The 19,876-nt window shown below is 38.3% G+C and overlaps 1 protein-coding gene across 9 annotated transcripts in view; it reads right to left on the bottom strand.

Moving 5' to 3' along the window:
- LOC127427490 (thyroid hormone receptor alpha-B) overlaps positions 1-19,876 on the bottom strand; it is a 199,600-nt gene that overhangs the window by 54,298 nt on the left and 125,426 nt on the right. For 6 of the 9 annotated variants that reach the window (XM_051675136.1, XM_051675135.1, XM_051675137.1 and 3 more), the window contains one exon: positions 5,123-5,359. In XM_051675136.1, the coding sequence (XP_051531096.1) occupies positions 5,123-5,178 (56 nt within the window). In that variant the 5' untranslated portion in view covers positions 5,179-5,359. Of the gene's footprint in view, positions 1-5,122; positions 5,360-8,197; positions 8,247-19,876 lie in introns of those variants that run through there. The other 3 variants (XM_051675139.1, XM_051675134.1, XM_051675140.1) reach the window with 2 other exon arrangements.

Below are 19,876 nucleotides of genomic sequence, written 5' to 3'. Positions count from 1 at the left end.
ACACACACACACGTTGGTGCAGCTATCCTTATGACGACTCTCCACAGACATAATGATTTTTATACTGTACGAACTATACATTCTATTCCTTAACCCTAAAACTAACCCTCACAAAAAAAAAAAAACCTTTCTGCATTTTTACATTTTCAATAAAACATAGTTTAGTATGTTTTTTTAAGCAATTTGAATTATGGGGACACTAGAAATGTCCTCATAAACCACATTTATAGCATAATACCATTGTAATTACCAGTTTGTAACCTAAAAAAAATGTCCTCGTAAACCACCCAAACCTGCCTACACAGAAACACACACACACACACACACACACACACACACACACACACACACACACACACACACACACACAGAAACACCTGTAAACACTAGAACAACGGTCTGCTGCTAAAGACAAAGTACTGATGAGGTTGTGATCTATGGCCTTGTGTGGCCGCTCTTTTATTCTATGCACTGCTTCTGTGTAATTAAATGCAAGAACAAATGATTGCAGTGAAAAAGCTTCAGTGGGGTGAAACCTGCTCTCAAACCTCAGTGATTTAATGACTGTAAAACTTGAATAACCTGTATAGTCTATTTAGAGGATAATTCATTAAACTAGGTGTAAACTGGCAAATGTTTAACTTCTAGCCACACATCTTGAGCAAGGGCTTGTGGGAAGAATGCATACTTAATCTTAAGTAATACAGAATTATTCAACTCCTTAAAAGTGATAGTTCTTGCATACAGTTGTAATAAAAACTAGATTTTAAAAAAATAATAACTAAAGACTTAATTGGTGCTTGCCCGGACATTAGGCCACAATACTAGGGAATTCTGGGTGGATTCTATGCAGTTACTAAGGTGTTCTAAGTGGTTGTTAGCATGCTGCTACTTACTTACTAAAGGGCTGTTCACTCCAAACACATTTTTGCGACTGTCTGCACTGTTTTTATTTATTTTTCTATGTAAACATGTGCTAGACGGATGTCTTTGACCATTGCTGGTTTTTTTAAACATCTCATGCAGGAGTGCCAAGAAAAAAAAAAAAAAAAAAGCATCACGAAAAGCATCTGACCCTGCATTCCTGGGGTCTTGTCCGTGAATCACACACACACACATTGGTGTGGCTATCCTTATGAGGACTCTCCATAGACATAATGATTTTTATACTGTACGAACTATATATTCCATCCCCTAATCCTAACCCTACCCCAAAATCTAACCCTCACAAAAAACTATGCATTTTTACATTTTCAATAAAACATAGTTTAGTATGTTTTTTAAGCGATTTGATTTATGGGGACATTAGAAATGTCCTAATAAACCACATTTATAGCATAATACCATTGTAAGTATCAGTGGGTAGAGGTCTCCCGAGGAGAGGCTTCATCACGTGCTGCCAAACGAGGAATAATCACCTTGCATTTGCGATGCAAAGGACCAGGTACGAGTCCTGAAGAGTACACAAGTCTACACATGAGCCGAAAGTGTCATAAAAGCACCCTGAAATGACGTTGTTTATTTAGAAGTCACATTTTTTATCTTACATTTGCTTTTTATGACACTATAGGTTAGTTTGTGTTGAAGGTTTAGGGTAGGGAGGTAGCTTTTGTTGATTTAAAACTTGTTAGAGCATTAACCTTAATAACCTCAATTGTTTTGGGAGAGAATGTAAATCATTTATAGTGCAACACAGTGGACATTTCATTTTGGAAATGATTTGAAACGTGTTACGTAATTTTTCAAAAATGTTGCCACAATCACGTAATTTTCATGAGGACAGGCTTGATGTTCTTGTCCCTAGCACAAGTCACTACTTCAATGTACAACCCCAATTCCCAAAAATGTGGGATAGTATGAAAAATGCTAATAAAAACAAAAAGGAGTGATTTGTAAATTATATTCACCTTTTGTTATATTGACTATGTTTAACGTCTATGTTTAAACTAATGTTTAATGTTACAACTAAACATTATATGATGTTTTACCTTGTGAATTTCATTGTCAATTTATTTTTATGTACAGTAATTTCAAATCAGATGATTGCAACACTCAAAAAATTAATAACAATTTGACGGGTTAAAATAACAAGGCAATGTGAAACAGAAGAGGTTAAACAGGTGAGGCAATCGTTGTCATAGTATATAAGGAGCCTCCAAAAACAGCCTAGTCCTTCAAGAGAAAGGATCATTCGAGACTTGTCAATTTGCCAACAGATGCTTCAGCAAATAATCCAGCACTTTGAGAACAATGTTCCCCAAAGACAAATTGGAAGAATTTTGGGCATTTCACCCTCTTCAAGGAATCTGGTCAAATCTCAGTGCGTAAAGGGCAAGACGAAAACCACTTCTGAATGTGTATGATCTCTGATCCCTCAGACGTCACTGTCTTAAAAAACAGCATTCATCTGTAATGGATATCATGTACATGGGCTTGGGATAACTTTAGTAAACTTTTGTTAGTCAACACCATTCGCTGCTGCATCCACAGATGCAAGATAAGACTTTACTATGCAAAGCAGAAGCCCTACATCAGCACTGCTGAATTCTCTGGGCTTGGTCTCATCTTAGATGGAAATTAGAACAATGGAACCGTGTTTTTTGGTCCGATGAGTCCACATTTCAAATAGTTTTTGAAAAACACAGCTGTTGTGTTCTCCGTGCCAAAGAGGAAAAGGACTATACAAGCTGTCATCAGCATCAGGTTCAAAAGCCAGTGTCTGTATGGGCCAGGGGTGTGTCAGAGCCCAAGGCATGGGTAACTCACACTGTGAGGGCATTCAGACAGATATGTAAAAATTTTGGAGTAGCATATACTGCCATCCAGCACCTTCTTTTCCAGGGACGTCCTGGCATTTTCAACAGGACATCTTCAAACCACATACTGGCTGAATAAGCAGAGAGTGCGGATGCTAGATTGGCCTGCCTGCAGTCCTGACCATCTCCAACTGAGAATGTGTGGTGCATTATGAAGCGCACAATACGGCAACGAAGACCCCGTACAGTTGTACAGCTGAAGACCTGCATAATGGATGAATGGGGGAAATTCCAATATTCTTTTAATACTTAACAAACTTGTCTTCAGTGCCTAAATTCTTAATAAGTGTTATTAGAAGAAATGGTGATCTTTCACAGTGGTAAACACTTGACTATCCCAACTTTTTTGGAGTGTGTTGCAATCATCTGATTTTAAATTACTGTACATAAAAAAAAAATAAAATAAAATAAAACAAAATGAAATTTACAAGGTAAAACATCATATAATGTTTAGTTGTAGAGCTTTCAATATAGAAAAGGGTGAATATAATTTACAAATCATTCCTTTTTGTTTTTATTAGCATGTTTCATACTGTCCCAACTTTTTTGGAATTGGGGTTGTAAGTGTACGGGATTTGATGGCTTACTGAAGTACTAGCACGCCTCTCTCCTCAACAAGCCATGAGATATCGGCTTGGGTTGGGAAAGGGGAGGGGGGGTTAGTGTTGGTTCTGTCAGTGAAGTGGAAAAGCAACAAGAGAACTTCTAAATAAAGAAATTGCCCAAAGACACATCACACATCACACACTCTGAGAGAAAAGACTTCATGTGCATGGCTAATTGGCAAAAACACTGCTATTGGCTCTGACCCTAACTCTCCTTTGGAACGTGAGGGGGCAGTCTGTGCCGTCTTGCCGAGACTGAAAGCCCACTTGCCAGTGTGTGTGTGTGTGTGTGTGTGTGTTTAAGGCTTTGAGTGTGTTCTGACTGTGGACAGTAACTGGCATTCTCTATGGCTTTAGCTAACTCTTCTGCTGGCTCCAGTACGCACACAAAATGGGTGTACATTTGTATGTGTGTATAGAGTAGTTGGTGAGGTAAAGGTTGGTCTCTTTAGTGCTAGCCTTTAAACTCAAAAGCAAGGCACTAAGCTGTACTCAGTGTGAGCTGTACACATTCACAACGGCAAATGGAGCCAGTAACCATGAAAACTGAATTATGTAGGAGTCTGTGTGCACTGACCAGAAAATGTGAGTCTCATGACACATCATCATGTGAGATAGAAAAATTAGATAAACACACAGAGAAGCAGGGTGCACAAGCAACACAGACAAACAAAATAACAGAAAAGCTCAACTTAAAGGAATAGTTAAGTCAAAAATAAACATGATCTCATCATTTACTCACCCTCATGCCATCCCAGATCTGTATGACTTTCTTTCTTCTGCAGAACACAAATTAAGATTTTTAGAAGAATATTTCAGCTCTGTAGGTCCATACAATGCAAGTGAAGGGGTGCCAAAATTTGACACTCCAAAAAGAACATAAAGGCAGCATAAAAGTAATCCATATGACTTCGGTGGTTTAATCTGTATCTTTAGAAGTGATGTGATAGGTATTGGTGAGAAACAGATCAATATTTATTCTCTCTGCCCAGTAGGGTGTGTGCATGAAAAATGCAAATCACCAAAAACAAAAGAAGAAGAATGTGAAAATGAAAGTTAAAGTGGGGACTAACTGAGCAGGGAGGAGAATTTACAGTAATAATTACTTGTTTCTTACCCATACCTATCATATCACTTCTGAAGACATTGATATAACCACTGGAGTCTTATAGATTACTTTTATGCTGACATATGTGATTTTTGGAGCTTCAAAATTTTGGCACCCATTCACTTGCATTGTGAGGACCAAAAGAGCTGAGAAATTCTTCTAAAAAATCTTCATTTGTGTTCTGCTGAAGAAAGTCATACACACATGGGATGGCATGAGCGTGAGTAATTATTTTCATTTTTGGGTGAACTATTCTTTTAAAGCAAACATTCTACTAATATTTATTCAATGAATGCTGAAACTGTTCTGAGATCAGTACTTAAAGGGAAAGTCCACATCAAGTAAATTCTGTCACCATTAACTCCATATGGCTTTGTTTGTCCCAGGGAAGCCTCAGTCACCATTCTCTTGTATTGTACGCAATGAAATTGAATGGTGACTGAGGCTAACATTCTGCTTAATATCTCCTTTTGTGTTTAGCAAAAGAAAGGAAGAAATATAGGTTTGGAACAACATAAGCATGACTAAATTATGACAGAGCTTGTTATTTTTGAGTGAACTACACCTGTAACCCTTTAAGGGGTGTGACTCACCGTTTCTCTTCGCCCTCTGATTGATTTGGGTCCTGCTCCTTGGGCATGTGTTCCATTCACCTTATTTCCATCCAGCGGCCAATCATGTGAGACTGAGGCGGGCCCCACCCTCGAATGCACGCCTGTCATTCGCGGGTTGTGATGAGTCAGACAGTCATCCGACGGCTCTGTGGAGCGACGCTCGCAAACCAAGCCCGCCTCACTCTCCAAGAATAATGCGGTAACAACTGATGAGGTCTGTAAAACAAAAGAGAATAAAAATTAACATGTGCGTTAACTAAGGCAGAATGTCGCAATAACACTATTGTGACAAAGTAATTCGTCGAAAATTTAAACTATGTTTAAACCTAGCTGAATATGCTAACTAGGGCACCTACTCTAGGGTAAGAGATGCCTGGAGAACTCCACAGGAAGCTCTGGAAATTTCTGCAGAATTGGAACACTCACTATCCACAAAATTCTACACATCCCCTGCCCTTTTGCATGCTCATTTAATACATATGTCATAATGCTTTCAGCTACCAATAATAGTGAAGCACTCTCAGGCCCATTTCACACATTTTACGATGCTAATACACTCTGCAAATTTTCCCTCAAAATCAGTGCAGAAAAAAGCAAATAAAGTCTGCAGATTCTGTCTTGGCCTGCCTAGAGGTCTGAGCTCTTGAGTTTTACGCTGAATCTTTAATTGTCAATGTGCGTGCATCCCCCTCCTCTCTTTGCTGTCATTCCCATGTGAAACGCTTCACATGCACTCTCCCGTGCATAACTGGCTCACTGGAGTCACACTTTCCAGGAATACACCTCAGATTAGCCGGACCATAATCCCATCTCTCCTTGTACACAAAAACACCTTGTGCGATCCATGGATATCACGTGGAACACTAGGCTCCTCTTTTGCTTCTATGGCAACAACAATGGGTCTCTCAACCTGTTTAAATCTCATGGGCTCTCCAGCCGCAATAATCTGGATTAAACGGCGGGATATTGATAATATTTTGACTGCAGTTCCAAGGGCCACTTGTCTCACTAGTTTCGAAAGCGCTACAGAGCCACAGTTTTTACACTTTTCAAAAAAATCAAGCTTAAAATGGCTTATAGTTGTCTCTGCACATTAAGCTTTGACAGGAGAAAGTATCTCAATATCAAAAAATTTTAGAATAAGGAAGGGATCGTGTGCTGGCAAATTGGAGATTTGGCAACATAACAGATCAGTACCCAAAGTTAGTCTGTTTTGTTTTTGTTGCAGGTTAATAAGGTCAGAATATATGAGTCATGGCAAAAACATCTAAAAAAAAGCCGTGATCCAGAGTTCTTTCTGCAAGTAATTCTCTATAAGCTGTCTGGCCTCCCCTACATAGGCATATTACTTCTTTGAAAACTGATACAATGAGGCACATTCAAAAAGCGATTTGTTGACAGATGTGCATGCATTAGGGTATATCAATGTTTCTTTGGTATTTATTATGTTCAGTTACTAAGCGCACTGGCAAACACAAGCTGACTTGGTACATACCACACAGGCTCCCGGGATCTATGAATGTGTGGTTCTGGACCAGAGAGGGGAATTAGATCTTTATCCGACAGATTAGCTCAAATATTGAGAAAGCATTATCACAGAGCTGAGAGGTGCCACGGGACTAATGCAACAGGTATACTGTAACGTAATGCTTGATACAGGACACTTGCATGCTATTGCATCCGGCTGGGCTAGAGTTCAATTTAAAAGAGTCCACTTGTAAACATGCCTCTATTTTGCATTTTTATAATTTGATATACTTAAATTGAACTGAAAATGTATTTGTACTTGGTATGTCCATCTTTTGCATTAATGACAACATGCTGATCCATGTTATCCTGACAAGATCTGAGAATGTTCCAGATACTAAGGCAAGCATCTTGTGTGATTCACTGGAAGCAAGGAAATCTGTCCAAGTTAACATGGTCAATGCCATATTTGATTATATTCATATCATATTCAGATTATGACATTTCTTTGTTGTAAAGTTTTCAAAATTACAAAACTTGCAAAACTGTTTATTTTTTTTCAAAATCCCAGATTTTCAATGTGGACTCAGACTTTTCAATGCCACTGTATATTGTGACTACAGAGGTGCTTGGAAATTCAAGGGCATAGCAGTGAGACCAGTGTGTGATGCAACCCTTTAACAACAAAGCCAAGAGGACATTTGCTGGGCATTAGTTAATGCTCAGCTGGCCTGTTATCTTTCATCAAGCCTGTTTGCATATTTACCGGCCTAATCAGCCTTTTCATCTGCCCATTAAGCTTATGTGTGTTAAAGTATGCTCACATCTATTGTGTGTAATGATAAGCATGTGTGGTCGTTTATTAAAAAGAGTCATTACTAAACAACATTGATGCTCGCTGGGACTGCAGCAACTAATCACAATAATTAGTCCCTAATGATTAACAAAGGATATGAGAGGATTATGAGTTCCTCAAGTGAAGCTGCTTATAAAGTAGGGCTGGGTGATATATTACACAGTGTATTCAGAATGAATGTGCTGGCAATAAAAAATTAAGCAACACATTGTGAGGATTTACTGCACTTTTTGTTTGGACAAGTTTCCCAAAGTCTGTGTTATTAGAATAGTTTGGGAGTTCAAAAGTTTGAAGACAGAGATGTTTTAAGTGCATCTCTGATTCTCTGATTTAAACTTCAGTAGCAAAATGCAGTTAGAGTTGATAAAATCAGATTATCTTAGAAAACTTCCATTTTATAAATTAGTTTAAACTAAGTAAATTGGTTCAAAACACTCAATTTGTTTGCGTCATCACAAAACTTTTGTAAAAACAAAAACAAAAAACAAACATGGCATTTAAAGAAATGGTCCAGGTTCAATGCAAGTTAACCTCAATCAACAGCATTTTTGGAATAATGTTGTTTACCGCAAAAAAAAAAGAAAAAAAATATTTGACTCTTGTTCGTTAAAAAAGGTAAAAATATTAATTCATAAAAAAAATTATTACACATTGTTTCAAATATATAGCCACAAGATGTAAACATTACATGTGTTAACATAATTTTAGTGGGATAAAAATCGATTACTAACCTTAGCTGTGTAAAGTCATATCCAATTGGGATTGCAGGTTATCATTGTCCTGAAAGCAAAGTTGTAATATTGGATGTAGCTTTACACATATAAGGATAGTAAGCAATTTTATTACACTGAAATCATGCTGACATGCATCATGTTTTCGTCTTGTGGCAATACATTTGAAACAGTGTGTTTTTGGTCATTTTACATTTTAATGTTTATGGATGGGCCCCATTCACTTCCATTGTAAGTGCAGTGATTTTCACATTTTTGTTTGTTTGTTTGTTTTATTTATAAATGAGGGGCAAGTCGTAATTTTTTTTTTTTTTTTTTTTTTTGGGGGGGGAAGGGGGAATTAACATTATGCCACAAATGCTGTTAATTGAGCTTAACTTGTATTGAATCCAGAACATTCCTTAAACTTTTCTTAAAATATTTAAGTCTAAAATACATATGTTCATTGGTAAATAGTAAACAAACTGGCATGGTGATAATATCAAATATCATCAAAAGTCTTAAAAAAAAAAAAAAAAAAAAAAAGCCCTATTCATATGGTACTTTTAATAGTGATGCGGCCTCATAATTGGTGGTGACCCCTTAAGCCCTACCACCTATTTTCATCACAAGGCTGAATGTACATGTGGACTATATCACCTCCGTACAGCCCCGTATACTATAGGAGGTCCACCCCTCCCTCCTGTTTGGTCAAGGTCAAAATCATAAAATACTATACAATCAAACATACAGGATCTATAAAAGTAGTTTTACAAGCCAGGGTTCCTGTTAAACATGCAACTGAGCAAGAACAGGAGGCGGAGGGAGACCGGGACAGAAAAAGCTTCTAGGGAAAGAAAAAGAGAAAGAGAGGAAGGCAAGAGAGGAAGCTGATGAGGTTAAAACTGAGTGGCAGTGCTTAAATCATTACAGGACCATAAACAAAGAGAAAAGAGAGTTGGCATTTGTTAGTGATGAGGGTGTGTGTGGGTGTGTGAGAGTACGAGAGCAATAAAAAAGTGCAACAGGAGCCAAAAATGCACATAGGCTACATTAATTTTAAGTGGAGCATTGCCGGTATCTTTGTCACTGCACCTGTGTACATAAGCCTATTTGTGTGCTGGAGTGTGTATGTTCCGTGTGTGAAAGGGGCACAGTGCTTGACAAATATGTTGACACAATGCATACATTGGTTATAAAAACTGCAGCAGATGCAGCTAAGGTTTTCAGCCTCATTTTTCTTGCCGTAACTTTGCCACTGGTCTCAGATACTACACTAAAAACATTTTAATTGGGAAGAAGAAAGACTCAGGACTCTTATCTCTCTCTGTTTTCCTGCTTTCTTCTTGCCCTTGATAACATGCTTTAAAATGCTGGTTTGAAAGCAGAATAACAAAGAATAATTTGCAACGTAATGGAATAGAACACAGGACTCCTGAGACGCATTTTAAAAAGTTCAACCATTTTTGTTTGACTATTACTTGAAATGCCGCCTTAAAAACACTCATGGCAGGACTCTCAAAAAAGTGTGAGATGCAACGCAACTGCCGAAGACGTGCATCTGAATGTGTATGGCTGTAGCAATGTTTTCAGAGAGGGTATTTCTGTGATATATGTTGAACAGCTACAGGCACACTGTCAGCACCCTAATTAAATCAACGTCGCAAAAAAAAAAAAGAAAAAAAAAGGATAATCAAATTTAGATAGACTAGCTGTCCTCAGTAAGACTAGCTGGTTATATGACCATCCTGACCCATTCCTTTGTAGTTTCCTTAATGTACAGTGGATTAACACAAGGCATTAACACAGGTATAATAACTAATCCATGAGGGATAACTATCCTTATCTTGGGAAAATTGACAGGTTAGCTGGAGTACTTATGAACAGCTAATGACAGAGCACTGATGATCCAGTAGATAAGGCATGCTGATCTGATCTCAGTAACTGCTGCTGGAAGGCGACAGGGTGCAATGCCAATACGCCAGTCAGAATGCACCATCCTTTAATTAATTTTTCAGGATCAAGCCAACGCATGAACCGCCTTGCACCGTTCCAGAGCTAGAGTCCCTTATATAACTGGCCTACACACTGCTTGAATTTTGCTTGAAAAAAAAAAAAGAGCATTTTTAATGGCAAAGGGAATGAAAAATGCTGCTATGTATAGAGAGATATGCTGTGTAGAAATCTAGATCTGCTGGAGAGTGAAGGTTAATGTTATCAGCAGCAGGGAAACTGGAAACTCGTCCATTGCAGGTGTGATCATCTCGTCATCCTGGATAGTTGATATTCAACTTTGCTCTCGAGAATTAGCACACAGTAATGGGTGATTACAGATCTAAAGGATCTAACACAATATTCACGCATATCCTTGCCACCTCCTTTTACATGGAGGTGAAGCTTTAGCTACAAAAAGATTGTAATACCTGCCTCTTTGTAGACCTGGGCCAGGGCTGAACAATAAGGAATGTTTTCTGCTGGCCTGGTTGGGCAAGTAGTTCAGATTTTCACTTGCCCAGCCAACATTTTCACTGGCCCCACCAAAAAAAAATGATTTCCTTTTTATTTTTAAGTGTCAGAAAAGTATTTATATTTATAGTATTGATAAAAAAATATATTAATTTTTCATTCTTTAAAGCTCTGTGAACAGACTTTACAGCTACTGTATAATGTAACTCCCTGACATTCAGGTATATTATATGTATATATATATATATATATATATATATATATATATATATATATATATATATATATATATATATATATGTACACTGTACACTGTATATGTGTAAATGCAAATGCCAGTGTTTGGGAAGTGTAAATTATCGGTGTCGGCCAATAACCTGAATATATACAGCATAAAGTATTCAGGTTATTGGCCGACACCAATAATCTACATATGCCAATATATCAGTCTTCTACTTCCTTTCAAAAAGAAACAGGCTTTTTCCAATTATAATTGTGTAGCTACAGCATCTAACATCAAGGGCTAACTGCCTAAATGTACATGCCAAACCCTGAATCCTTGCTTCTGCTCCCCAGAACCTGTAGGGTACGTCCTGCTGATTATTGCTTATCAGATCTCTCCTTATAAACCAACTCCATACTGTACAGGGCGGGAGATTCTCTTGGCAAAACGATGACTTCTTCTTTCCAATACTTTGCTTTTAAAACGTTAATCATGCCAGACATTCATAGTGCTTGAATAATCCTCATCATATCTGTGAGGGAAAATTATGCTTGAGTCTGCTCAGCATGTCTGAGGGATAAAGAAAATGTATGAGGTGGATCTGATCAAATGCTAGTCTGAGACTTTCAGATAGACTACAGTTATCCTAAGGTCAGTGTTCCCAGGGAAAGGTTGCATATATACAGCTCTAACATTGGAGGCTCTACAAAGTCACTTCCCTTGGGCACAGACAAATGTTTAGGTGGAAACAAAAAGGGAAAAGGAAGGGCAAACTGGCCAACCCACCTCCCCCAACACACACAAACACTCCCCTTCAAAGAGCGCAAGGCTTTGTCCCTCATTCCACCATGCCTTGGCAAAGACACATTAAGACACTGCCAAGAATGTGACTGCATTTAAAAAACAAATTAGATGTTTTTTCCCCTCTCGATCTTGCTAGGTTTCTGAGGTAGATCATTCAAAAGAACAAAACTTTGATGTTCTCCAAAGGTGGATAAAAGGAAGATTTGCAGAGTTGAGGTCTCTCAGGGTTTATCTGCTTGCCAGCTTTGTGCATAGCTAAATCATGCTATATTAATCTTTCACAAGGCCAGTCAGTCAGGCATAAAAAATAAATAAAAAAATCTGATTTACTTTTTAAGACGCATGCTTGAGCATTTATATTTCATTACACTATACCAATAGGAATTGCTCACGTCTAGCAACTTTTCAAGCTATCTAACTGCTGTTAGTCTCAAGGTAAGGGTAAAGTGTTCAGCTTCAGAGAAGAGACTACAAACTTCCTCTTAGATCATGACAGATGGTGCACTGCCCTTCCTCTGATTAAATGTGATGTCAAAAGGACCAAACACAAAGCTGTTCATCAAATGGCCTACTTATGATGTAATTAGCATGCTATTAAACACTGCAAAGAGGAGAAACAAAAAAGAGACACAGAGGAAACGGAGGGAGGGAGAAAGAATGGAAAGAACAAACAAATAAACAGAGCCAGTGTGGACAGAGAGACAGGTGGGGGCAAAGGTCACCACCGAGTTTGGACAAGAACCCAATTTAAGAGCCCATGAATTCAAAATTGGAGTTTTGTGGCTATTAGTCCATGTGTATTCACTTTGTGGCTACCTACAGTATTTGCTAGTGTATGCCTAAAAGTTGACTAAATTAACTTTTACGCAATTTAAATGTCTTTCATTTCCGAGAAAATTGACCAAAAATATTGATGACTCATCTTGCACTACACAGATTTTTTCCAATCAAATGCTCTCTTGAATAAAAATGTCCCTCCCCCTGCAACCGACCAGCAAGTAGCAAATCATGGTTCATGGCTGTGACGTCTAAAGCCTTTTGGCTATTAATAAAAAAAAAAGGACATGCCCTTCAATATTTCATCAATACGTCAATATATGTCAACAAGGGCCGAAAACTGCGCTTGAGTGATTTTATCTCCTTTCCTCTGAACAAACTAGAACGACTTGCCTGTACATCTCTGGTCTCTATGTGAAGACGCCAAACACACACAGCAGGTGAGGTTTGGCAGTCAATCAGGTAAACAAGTATAGTATTTTTATGAATGGAGGAGAAGCAAAATCAAGTTGAAACAAAGGCAATTCTGACTTGTGTGTGTTTGTTGATGTGTTTATTGGCAGAGGCTGAGACAACCCTGTGGCTCAGTGGCACCTGGTAGGTTATGCTGGGGGATAAAACAGACTGAGAGGTGTGATATTTTGGCCAAAGGCCCTTCAATCTGTGCTTGTTCCTGCACAGAACCGCACACTCACTGCCAACACAGTCAAAGGTCTGGATAATCTCAACCCACAGACATTCCTGTCTTTCCTCTTTTCCTCCATCACTCCCACTCTTTCACACTCTAATTTTTCCTTTTCCAGTTACTCAAAACCTGGCCACATCCATAAGAGCAGAGGAAAGAGCAGACATCACAGCAGGCCTCAATGACTTCATCATTGTTTAAAGGGATAGTTCACCAAAAAAAAAAAAAAAAAAAAACAAAAAAAAAATTAATAATTAATAATTTACTCACCATAATGTTGTTCCAAACTTGTAATGTAATTATTATTATTTTTTTTAAAGAATATCCTAACTGCTTTTTCCATAAAATGGAAGTTAATTGGGACTGGGTTTGTCAGGAGCCAAAAAAAAAAAAAAAAAAGAAAAAGCACCATTAAAGTATCATAATAGAAATCCATATGACTCAGATGCAATATTCTTCTGAGGTCTTCTGAAGCAATATGATAGCTTTGTGTGAGGAAAATGGCATTATTTACTGAAATTTCATTATTATTACTTATCTTCCCCTCTGCCAAAGCTCTGAAATGGAATGCACAAGTTGTTTGAACTAGAGATCTTCACAGCTACCCTTGGATCCGAAAACCCAAGGTCCAACAGGAGACCCACGCAGGTTCAGGTCCAAAACTTTGATGAGTGCCTCGGACACGGGTTGGGACTGATATTAGTAGCCTCAGGTCTTGGGTACTTTTAAATAAATGTGCTTTTCCCGAATGGACCCGAGAAGACCCGAATTCTTTTAAAATATGCCAACATTCCATTAATGGTTTGGGGCGTTTAACAATATTTTATTATTTAAAACAAATACACATTAAATAATTCTATAACAAAGTTATTTTCTCACTTTTTCTCTGTTCTCGGACAATCCACGCTTCTATGTGTAAATTACCAAACCCTCCTGAATACTGGTGTGCGCAGGCTGTGTAGACGACACTGCCATTTTACATTTGGGTCCAGTCAGGTTTGAAAAAAATTGCAGTCGGGTTTAATTTTATCGGGTCTGTCTTGGGTCAGGTTTTTCTTTTCTTTTTTTTTTAAATTAACTTATGCACGTCGGGTTTGGGATAGAAGTGATTCAGGATGATTCTGGTTGGGTACACATCTTAGGACCCAAGAAGAGCTAGTTTGAACTACTAAAATGGTGCGGTAATGCCATTGACACCAAATGCCATTGGTTCTGATGTGTCTTGTGAACTAGAGGTCTGCATTCCCACGAAACTCCCGCAGGACCCCATCAGATTTCTTGCGGCGTGGGATTAAATTTCAGAGTTGAAGGCGGTAGCGGGCAGTCAGAGAAGAGCCTGAAAAATCTGATGTGGATATCTATTTTTATATTATTAATTTATAATTGCAAAAAACAAAACAATAATTATTATTTTATTTTACAATTAATTTAGTTTTGATAACAATAAACACAAAATCCTACGTAAAAATGTGCACACAACATGTGCATCAAATTATCCATTATTTAGAGCAGACTATAGTCAACGTAGCTTTACAAGAAAGGCAGAGCAAAGCATGGACATACTGTGTCATCAAAGGATGTGAAACTTGGACTGGAAAATGGTCAGTTTAAGTGTTAAGAAACCAACCTCAGGCAAGTCAGATGGGCATCATGTCATGCGTTATCTGATAATAACAATAACTTAAAAAATAAAACGTTATTTGTATACACTTGTTGTTTGTTTGTATGGCTTTTTCCCTATGTGGGAAAACAAATGCAGGGTTGCGGGAATGGGAGCGATCGGAAAGAAAATCACTGAGGGCAGAGAGTGGGTGAACATGGAGTAAAATTCAGCGGGAGCATTCAGGTGCAGGATAGAAACTTGCAGGAGCGGGATGGAAAAACCAGTCCCGTGTAGACTTCTATTGTGAACAAATGTCATTTACATCTATGACGCCATATTTGATTTGAGAGCTCCTCAGTCCTCGCAGATAAGAAATTAGAAATAAAAAAAAAATTTGAAAATAAAAATACCAAATTGAATAAAATGTCCATCAATTTATGAGTACTATACATTCAGTGTTGCTTACCACCATAATTTGATAACCACTGGTTTAAGGGAACTCACCCAAATGTACTGTATGTTGTCTATAATTAAAACTCTGCATTCATTTTAAAACTCTCACTTGAATAAACATCACATACTATAAAGAGAGTCATACCTTAGGTCAAGATGTGTAAGATAACAGGGCAAAAGATATCTGTGGAATTTCAATCATCCTCAATGCTTTTGCCGCACAATTTACCTGTCATTTTGATTGAAAACTGATGTATTTATAGCCAGCAGCAGCAGCATTCGAGTCCTTTAAGTTCTCATCAAATACAGAACAAAAAGCCCTATTGTTGCTGTGCAATGTGTGCAGTCACAGTGTGTGAGGGTACACATGTGGCATCAGTCCAAACATCAGCACAGCACAAATAACACACACCAGCTGCTGGCCAAGAGCATAAACACCAGGCAAATAAAACCAGTGAAATAAACAAGGCCACATTTACAGTATAAAGAGAAAAAGCAAGCCTCCACAAACAGTGATGGCTCTGAAGAATTTAGCAGGACAAGCTTCAGAAAGAAGACACCACAGCAACTCAAATTATGATTCCTGTTAAGCAGTTCTGAAAATACTTGCAAAGCAGAACCGGTACAGCACCCACAGTTGTACAAAAAGAGATAACTACATTGCAGACCACGGTCAGAAATGAATGGCCACCTACAGCAAAAATGCCTCTAAAAGTGACATAAATGCCACCAAAATGCAAAATGCGAGGGCAAAAAAAATCTCTCTGAAAAAAATTCCTCTGTTTGTATTTTTATTTGAAAAATCTTATGTAGATTGATTAAACCGAGGTATTTGACATAGAAGGATTACAGTTTTAATATTAGTTAGAAAATATACAGTATATTAAAAACAGAATAACAGCAGTGGGCTATAGTAGTATAATAAATAAATAAATAGTAGTTCTAGTATTGTTAGAAAAATATATGTGCTTATAAAATACTTATATGTGTGGCTTAAAAATTTAGAGGAATGTTAAGGCTGAAAGTGAAAGGTGACCGAGGCTAACATTCTGCCTAACATCTCTTTTGCTATTCCATGGAAGAAAGAAAGTCTTACAGGTTTGGAAAAATGTTGAGGGTGAGTACATGGTGACAGAATTGTAATTAATTGGGCAAACTATATCCCTTTAATAAAAAAAAATAAAATTAAATAAAAAACTATTAAAAAGACTAGCCTGCATATTCCATGGCATGGATGGCCCAGATGCTTAATTTGGCCCCATTCAGCCTCATTGCTTGTATCGGTAAAAATCCCATTCAAAAAGCACCCCCAGTGGGATGCAAAGTGACCCACCCCCTGAAGCAGCCACACACTGCTCTCCTCATGCATCATGCCCCATATCCTCAGGCCACACCTAGCTCTCCTCACCTACTCCACCCTACCTGTCACCTCCACCCATCACCTCCTCATCTCAGTCACCTTCGTAATGAGCTATAAATGTCGGCCGCTGTGGCATAAGGAGGACAGAGGGAGCTCGCATGCACCTCTGAGACTAAAGGAGCTAGAGGGTGGGTAACTGTGCCGGGTGGGTGGGGGGGGGGGCCTCTCCCGGATGTTGTGCAGCCTTGAAAGCCAAGAAGGTGGCGGCGCTCTCCAGGATGACGGCGCCTGTGGGAGAAAGGTGATTTTTTTGGCCCGGTGCCGGAGCCGGGACCCCTCCTCCCACGCCTGTGTGGTCCTGAATCATATTAGCATTTAAAAGTCGGAGTCCACATGTGAAAAGGCTTCTATTTTAGATTTTCCTCATTTAATTTTTTTTTTTATTTTTTTTTTTTTTTTACAACAAATTAAATGATCAGCATAACATTTTAAGTGAAAAGTTGAAGGGAAAAATCAACATGAACTTCAGAATATCTTAGCATTTGGTATGTCTGCCTTTTGCTTTAATGACCGTGCTCTCAAGCTTTCCTGTGAAAATGTGCGTCATCTGATAACTTTTTCTAGGAGATCCATATAAATAATACTTTTTTGAAAATATATACTGTACATTTAAAATAAGCAAGCCCTGCAACAGGGTTTGAAAAACTAACCTTCAGAATAAAATGTTACCAAAAGAGATTTGAAATTTAACTTGGACTCATGACAAAAGACTAAGACTTGAGACTTAACTCAGACTTGAGACTTGATTTGGACTTGTGACTTGAGATTTGACTTAGACTTGGCCTTGAACGACTTGAGACTTGACTTGGACTTGTGACAAAAGACTAAGACTTGAGACATGACATAGCCTTGGCCTTGAAATACTTGAGACTTGACTTAGATTTGTGACAAAAGACTAAGAATTGAGACTTGACTTGGCCTTGTGACAAAAGACTAAGACTTGAGAATTGAATTAGACTTGGCCTTGAAAGACTTGAGACTTGGACTTGTGACAAAAGACTAAGACTTGAGATTTGACTTGGACTTGTGACAAAAGACAAAGACTTGAGACATAACATACACTTGGCCTTGAAATACTTAAGACTTGATTTAGACTCTTGACAAAGTCTAAGACTTGAGACCTGACTTGGACTCTTTACAAAAGACAAAGACTTGGTTTAGACTTGGCCTTGAAAGACTTGAGACTTGACTTGAACTTGAGACAAAAGACTAAGCTTTGGCTTAAACTTGGTCTTGATAGTCTTGAGATTTAACTTGGACTTGTGACAAAAGACAAAGACTTCAGACTTGACTTGGACTCATGACAAAAGACAGAGACTTGAGAATTGACTTAGACTTGGCCTTGAAAGTCTTAGGACTTGACTTGGATTCGTGACAAAAGACTAAGATTTGAGACTTGAATTGGACTCTTGACAAAACACTAAGCCTTGACTTAAACTTGGTCTTGAAAGACTTGAGATTTAACTTGGACTCATGACAAAAGACAAAGACTAGACTTGGTCTTGAAAAACTTTAGATTTGACTTGTACTTGTGACAAAAGATTAAGACTTGAGAGTTGACTTGGACTTGGCTTTGAAAGACTTGACTTGGACTCATGAAAAAATGTGAGACTTAACTTGGCCTTGTGACAAAAGATTTGCAATAACTGACTTGTGTAAGAGGCTTGTGAACATTTCTGCAGCAGAATTTAAAATAGTTATTTATTTTACAGAATCCTAAAACTTTATTTCTATGTTTAAAATGCATTTTGAATCCCAGATTCTCAATGAGAACTTTTGAACTAGACTTTTGAAACCAACTGTACTTATTGTACCTAAAACAAATCCAGCCACACATATGAAGGAGATGTGTGGAAATTCCCGCTGCAACACAGTTTTAAAACATGCACAACACATTTTACATCTCCAGGCAAAAACCTCTCACCCCATTAAAATTTGGTCAAAATCACACGTGTTGCCATTCATGCCTCTCTCTGGACCGTTTAGCTTTGTTTCACATACAGACGAAGAGTGATGCGACAGGCTCAGAAATTTGAAGCATATAACATTGTGAAACAGGCCCATAGAGGCAAAGGAGAGACTGATGGGTGGAGGAGGGAGGCCAGGAGATGGAGGGTTTGTGGCAAATTGCCCTGAGGTATAAAATGAAACAGTTACTTAATCATTTTTTCTGCTTTCCTCACTTTCTTGTATTCATTTCACGTCTGTTCCCAGATGCAAGGCCCTTACTCAACACAACGTTCAAAAGAGAAAGAATGAGAGTAGGAGTAAGATGAAAAACTAGGTGTCTGACAGCTTTTAGCAGCAAATTTATCTTTTTTTTTTTTTTTCTGTATACTGTATATGTCTGTGTAGAGAGTGTTTGTGTATGTACGTGTATCTTAATCGGGTTGTTTGTGAATATATGTTTGCTTTTTGGGGCTCAGGGCGAAATGCAGAGCCATGCGGCCACCATACCCCTATGTCTGTTTTCAATAAATGTGTATGTATAAGTCAGAGTCTCTAAGGATCACTCTGTCTATTTATTTTTAGGTAAACACTGCACTTCCTCTGCTTGTGGATTGTGGGTAATGGGGTTCGGCATCTTTCTTTCTTGGTCTTGGCTTGCTGCATACATTATGCATCTCATCCTCAACCAAGCCACAGAACTGTAGGTGTGGCCCCTGAGGGCCATGTCGAACGCCATAGACTTAAATACAAATGGCCCCTTTTTTATATGATAGTAGTGCGTTTCTTTCTGTTTAATGGTGAGGAAATGGACTCCAATTCCCACAACGCTTGCGGTGAGACAGCTCACACATGCTCCATACATTTGGCAGCTCGGGCTCCATGTGTAGTCGTAATGAGAAGCCCTGGCCCCCGGCACTTAATCAACAGGACAGCAGTTCAACATTGCCTGCTAACAGAGCATGAGATGATTCAATCCCTCCCTCACACAGATGCCTCAGGAGAGTCAGGAAACATTATGGAACATAAACATTGATCAGAACCACACACAGGGGAGGGCTGAAGGAGTGATGGGCCATCAGATTAATTTTTCCAAAAAATGTATTCAAACAGAACAAAACAACTAAAGAGATCAAATTAACCAATGTTTTAATCAATTCACCAACTAATATGCATAACTCAGATGCATATATTGTATAACTGCATAAATACAGTATATTTACAGAAATGTCAGGTTAATCAACGAGAGGAGACTGACAGTACGAAGCAAGGCTTTGGGCTACCATCCTGAGTTTAGTTTCAACCCTAATCACACACACCTG

Source organism: Myxocyprinus asiaticus, chromosome 36, assembly GCF_019703515.2.
Source record: "Myxocyprinus asiaticus isolate MX2 ecotype Aquarium Trade chromosome 36, UBuf_Myxa_2, whole genome shotgun sequence".
In the NCBI taxonomy this organism is placed as follows: Eukaryota; Metazoa; Chordata; class Actinopteri; order Cypriniformes; family Catostomidae; genus Myxocyprinus; species Myxocyprinus asiaticus.
The sequence above is the reverse complement of the archived record's forward strand: the minus strand, read 5'-3'. Positions and strand labels throughout refer to the sequence as shown.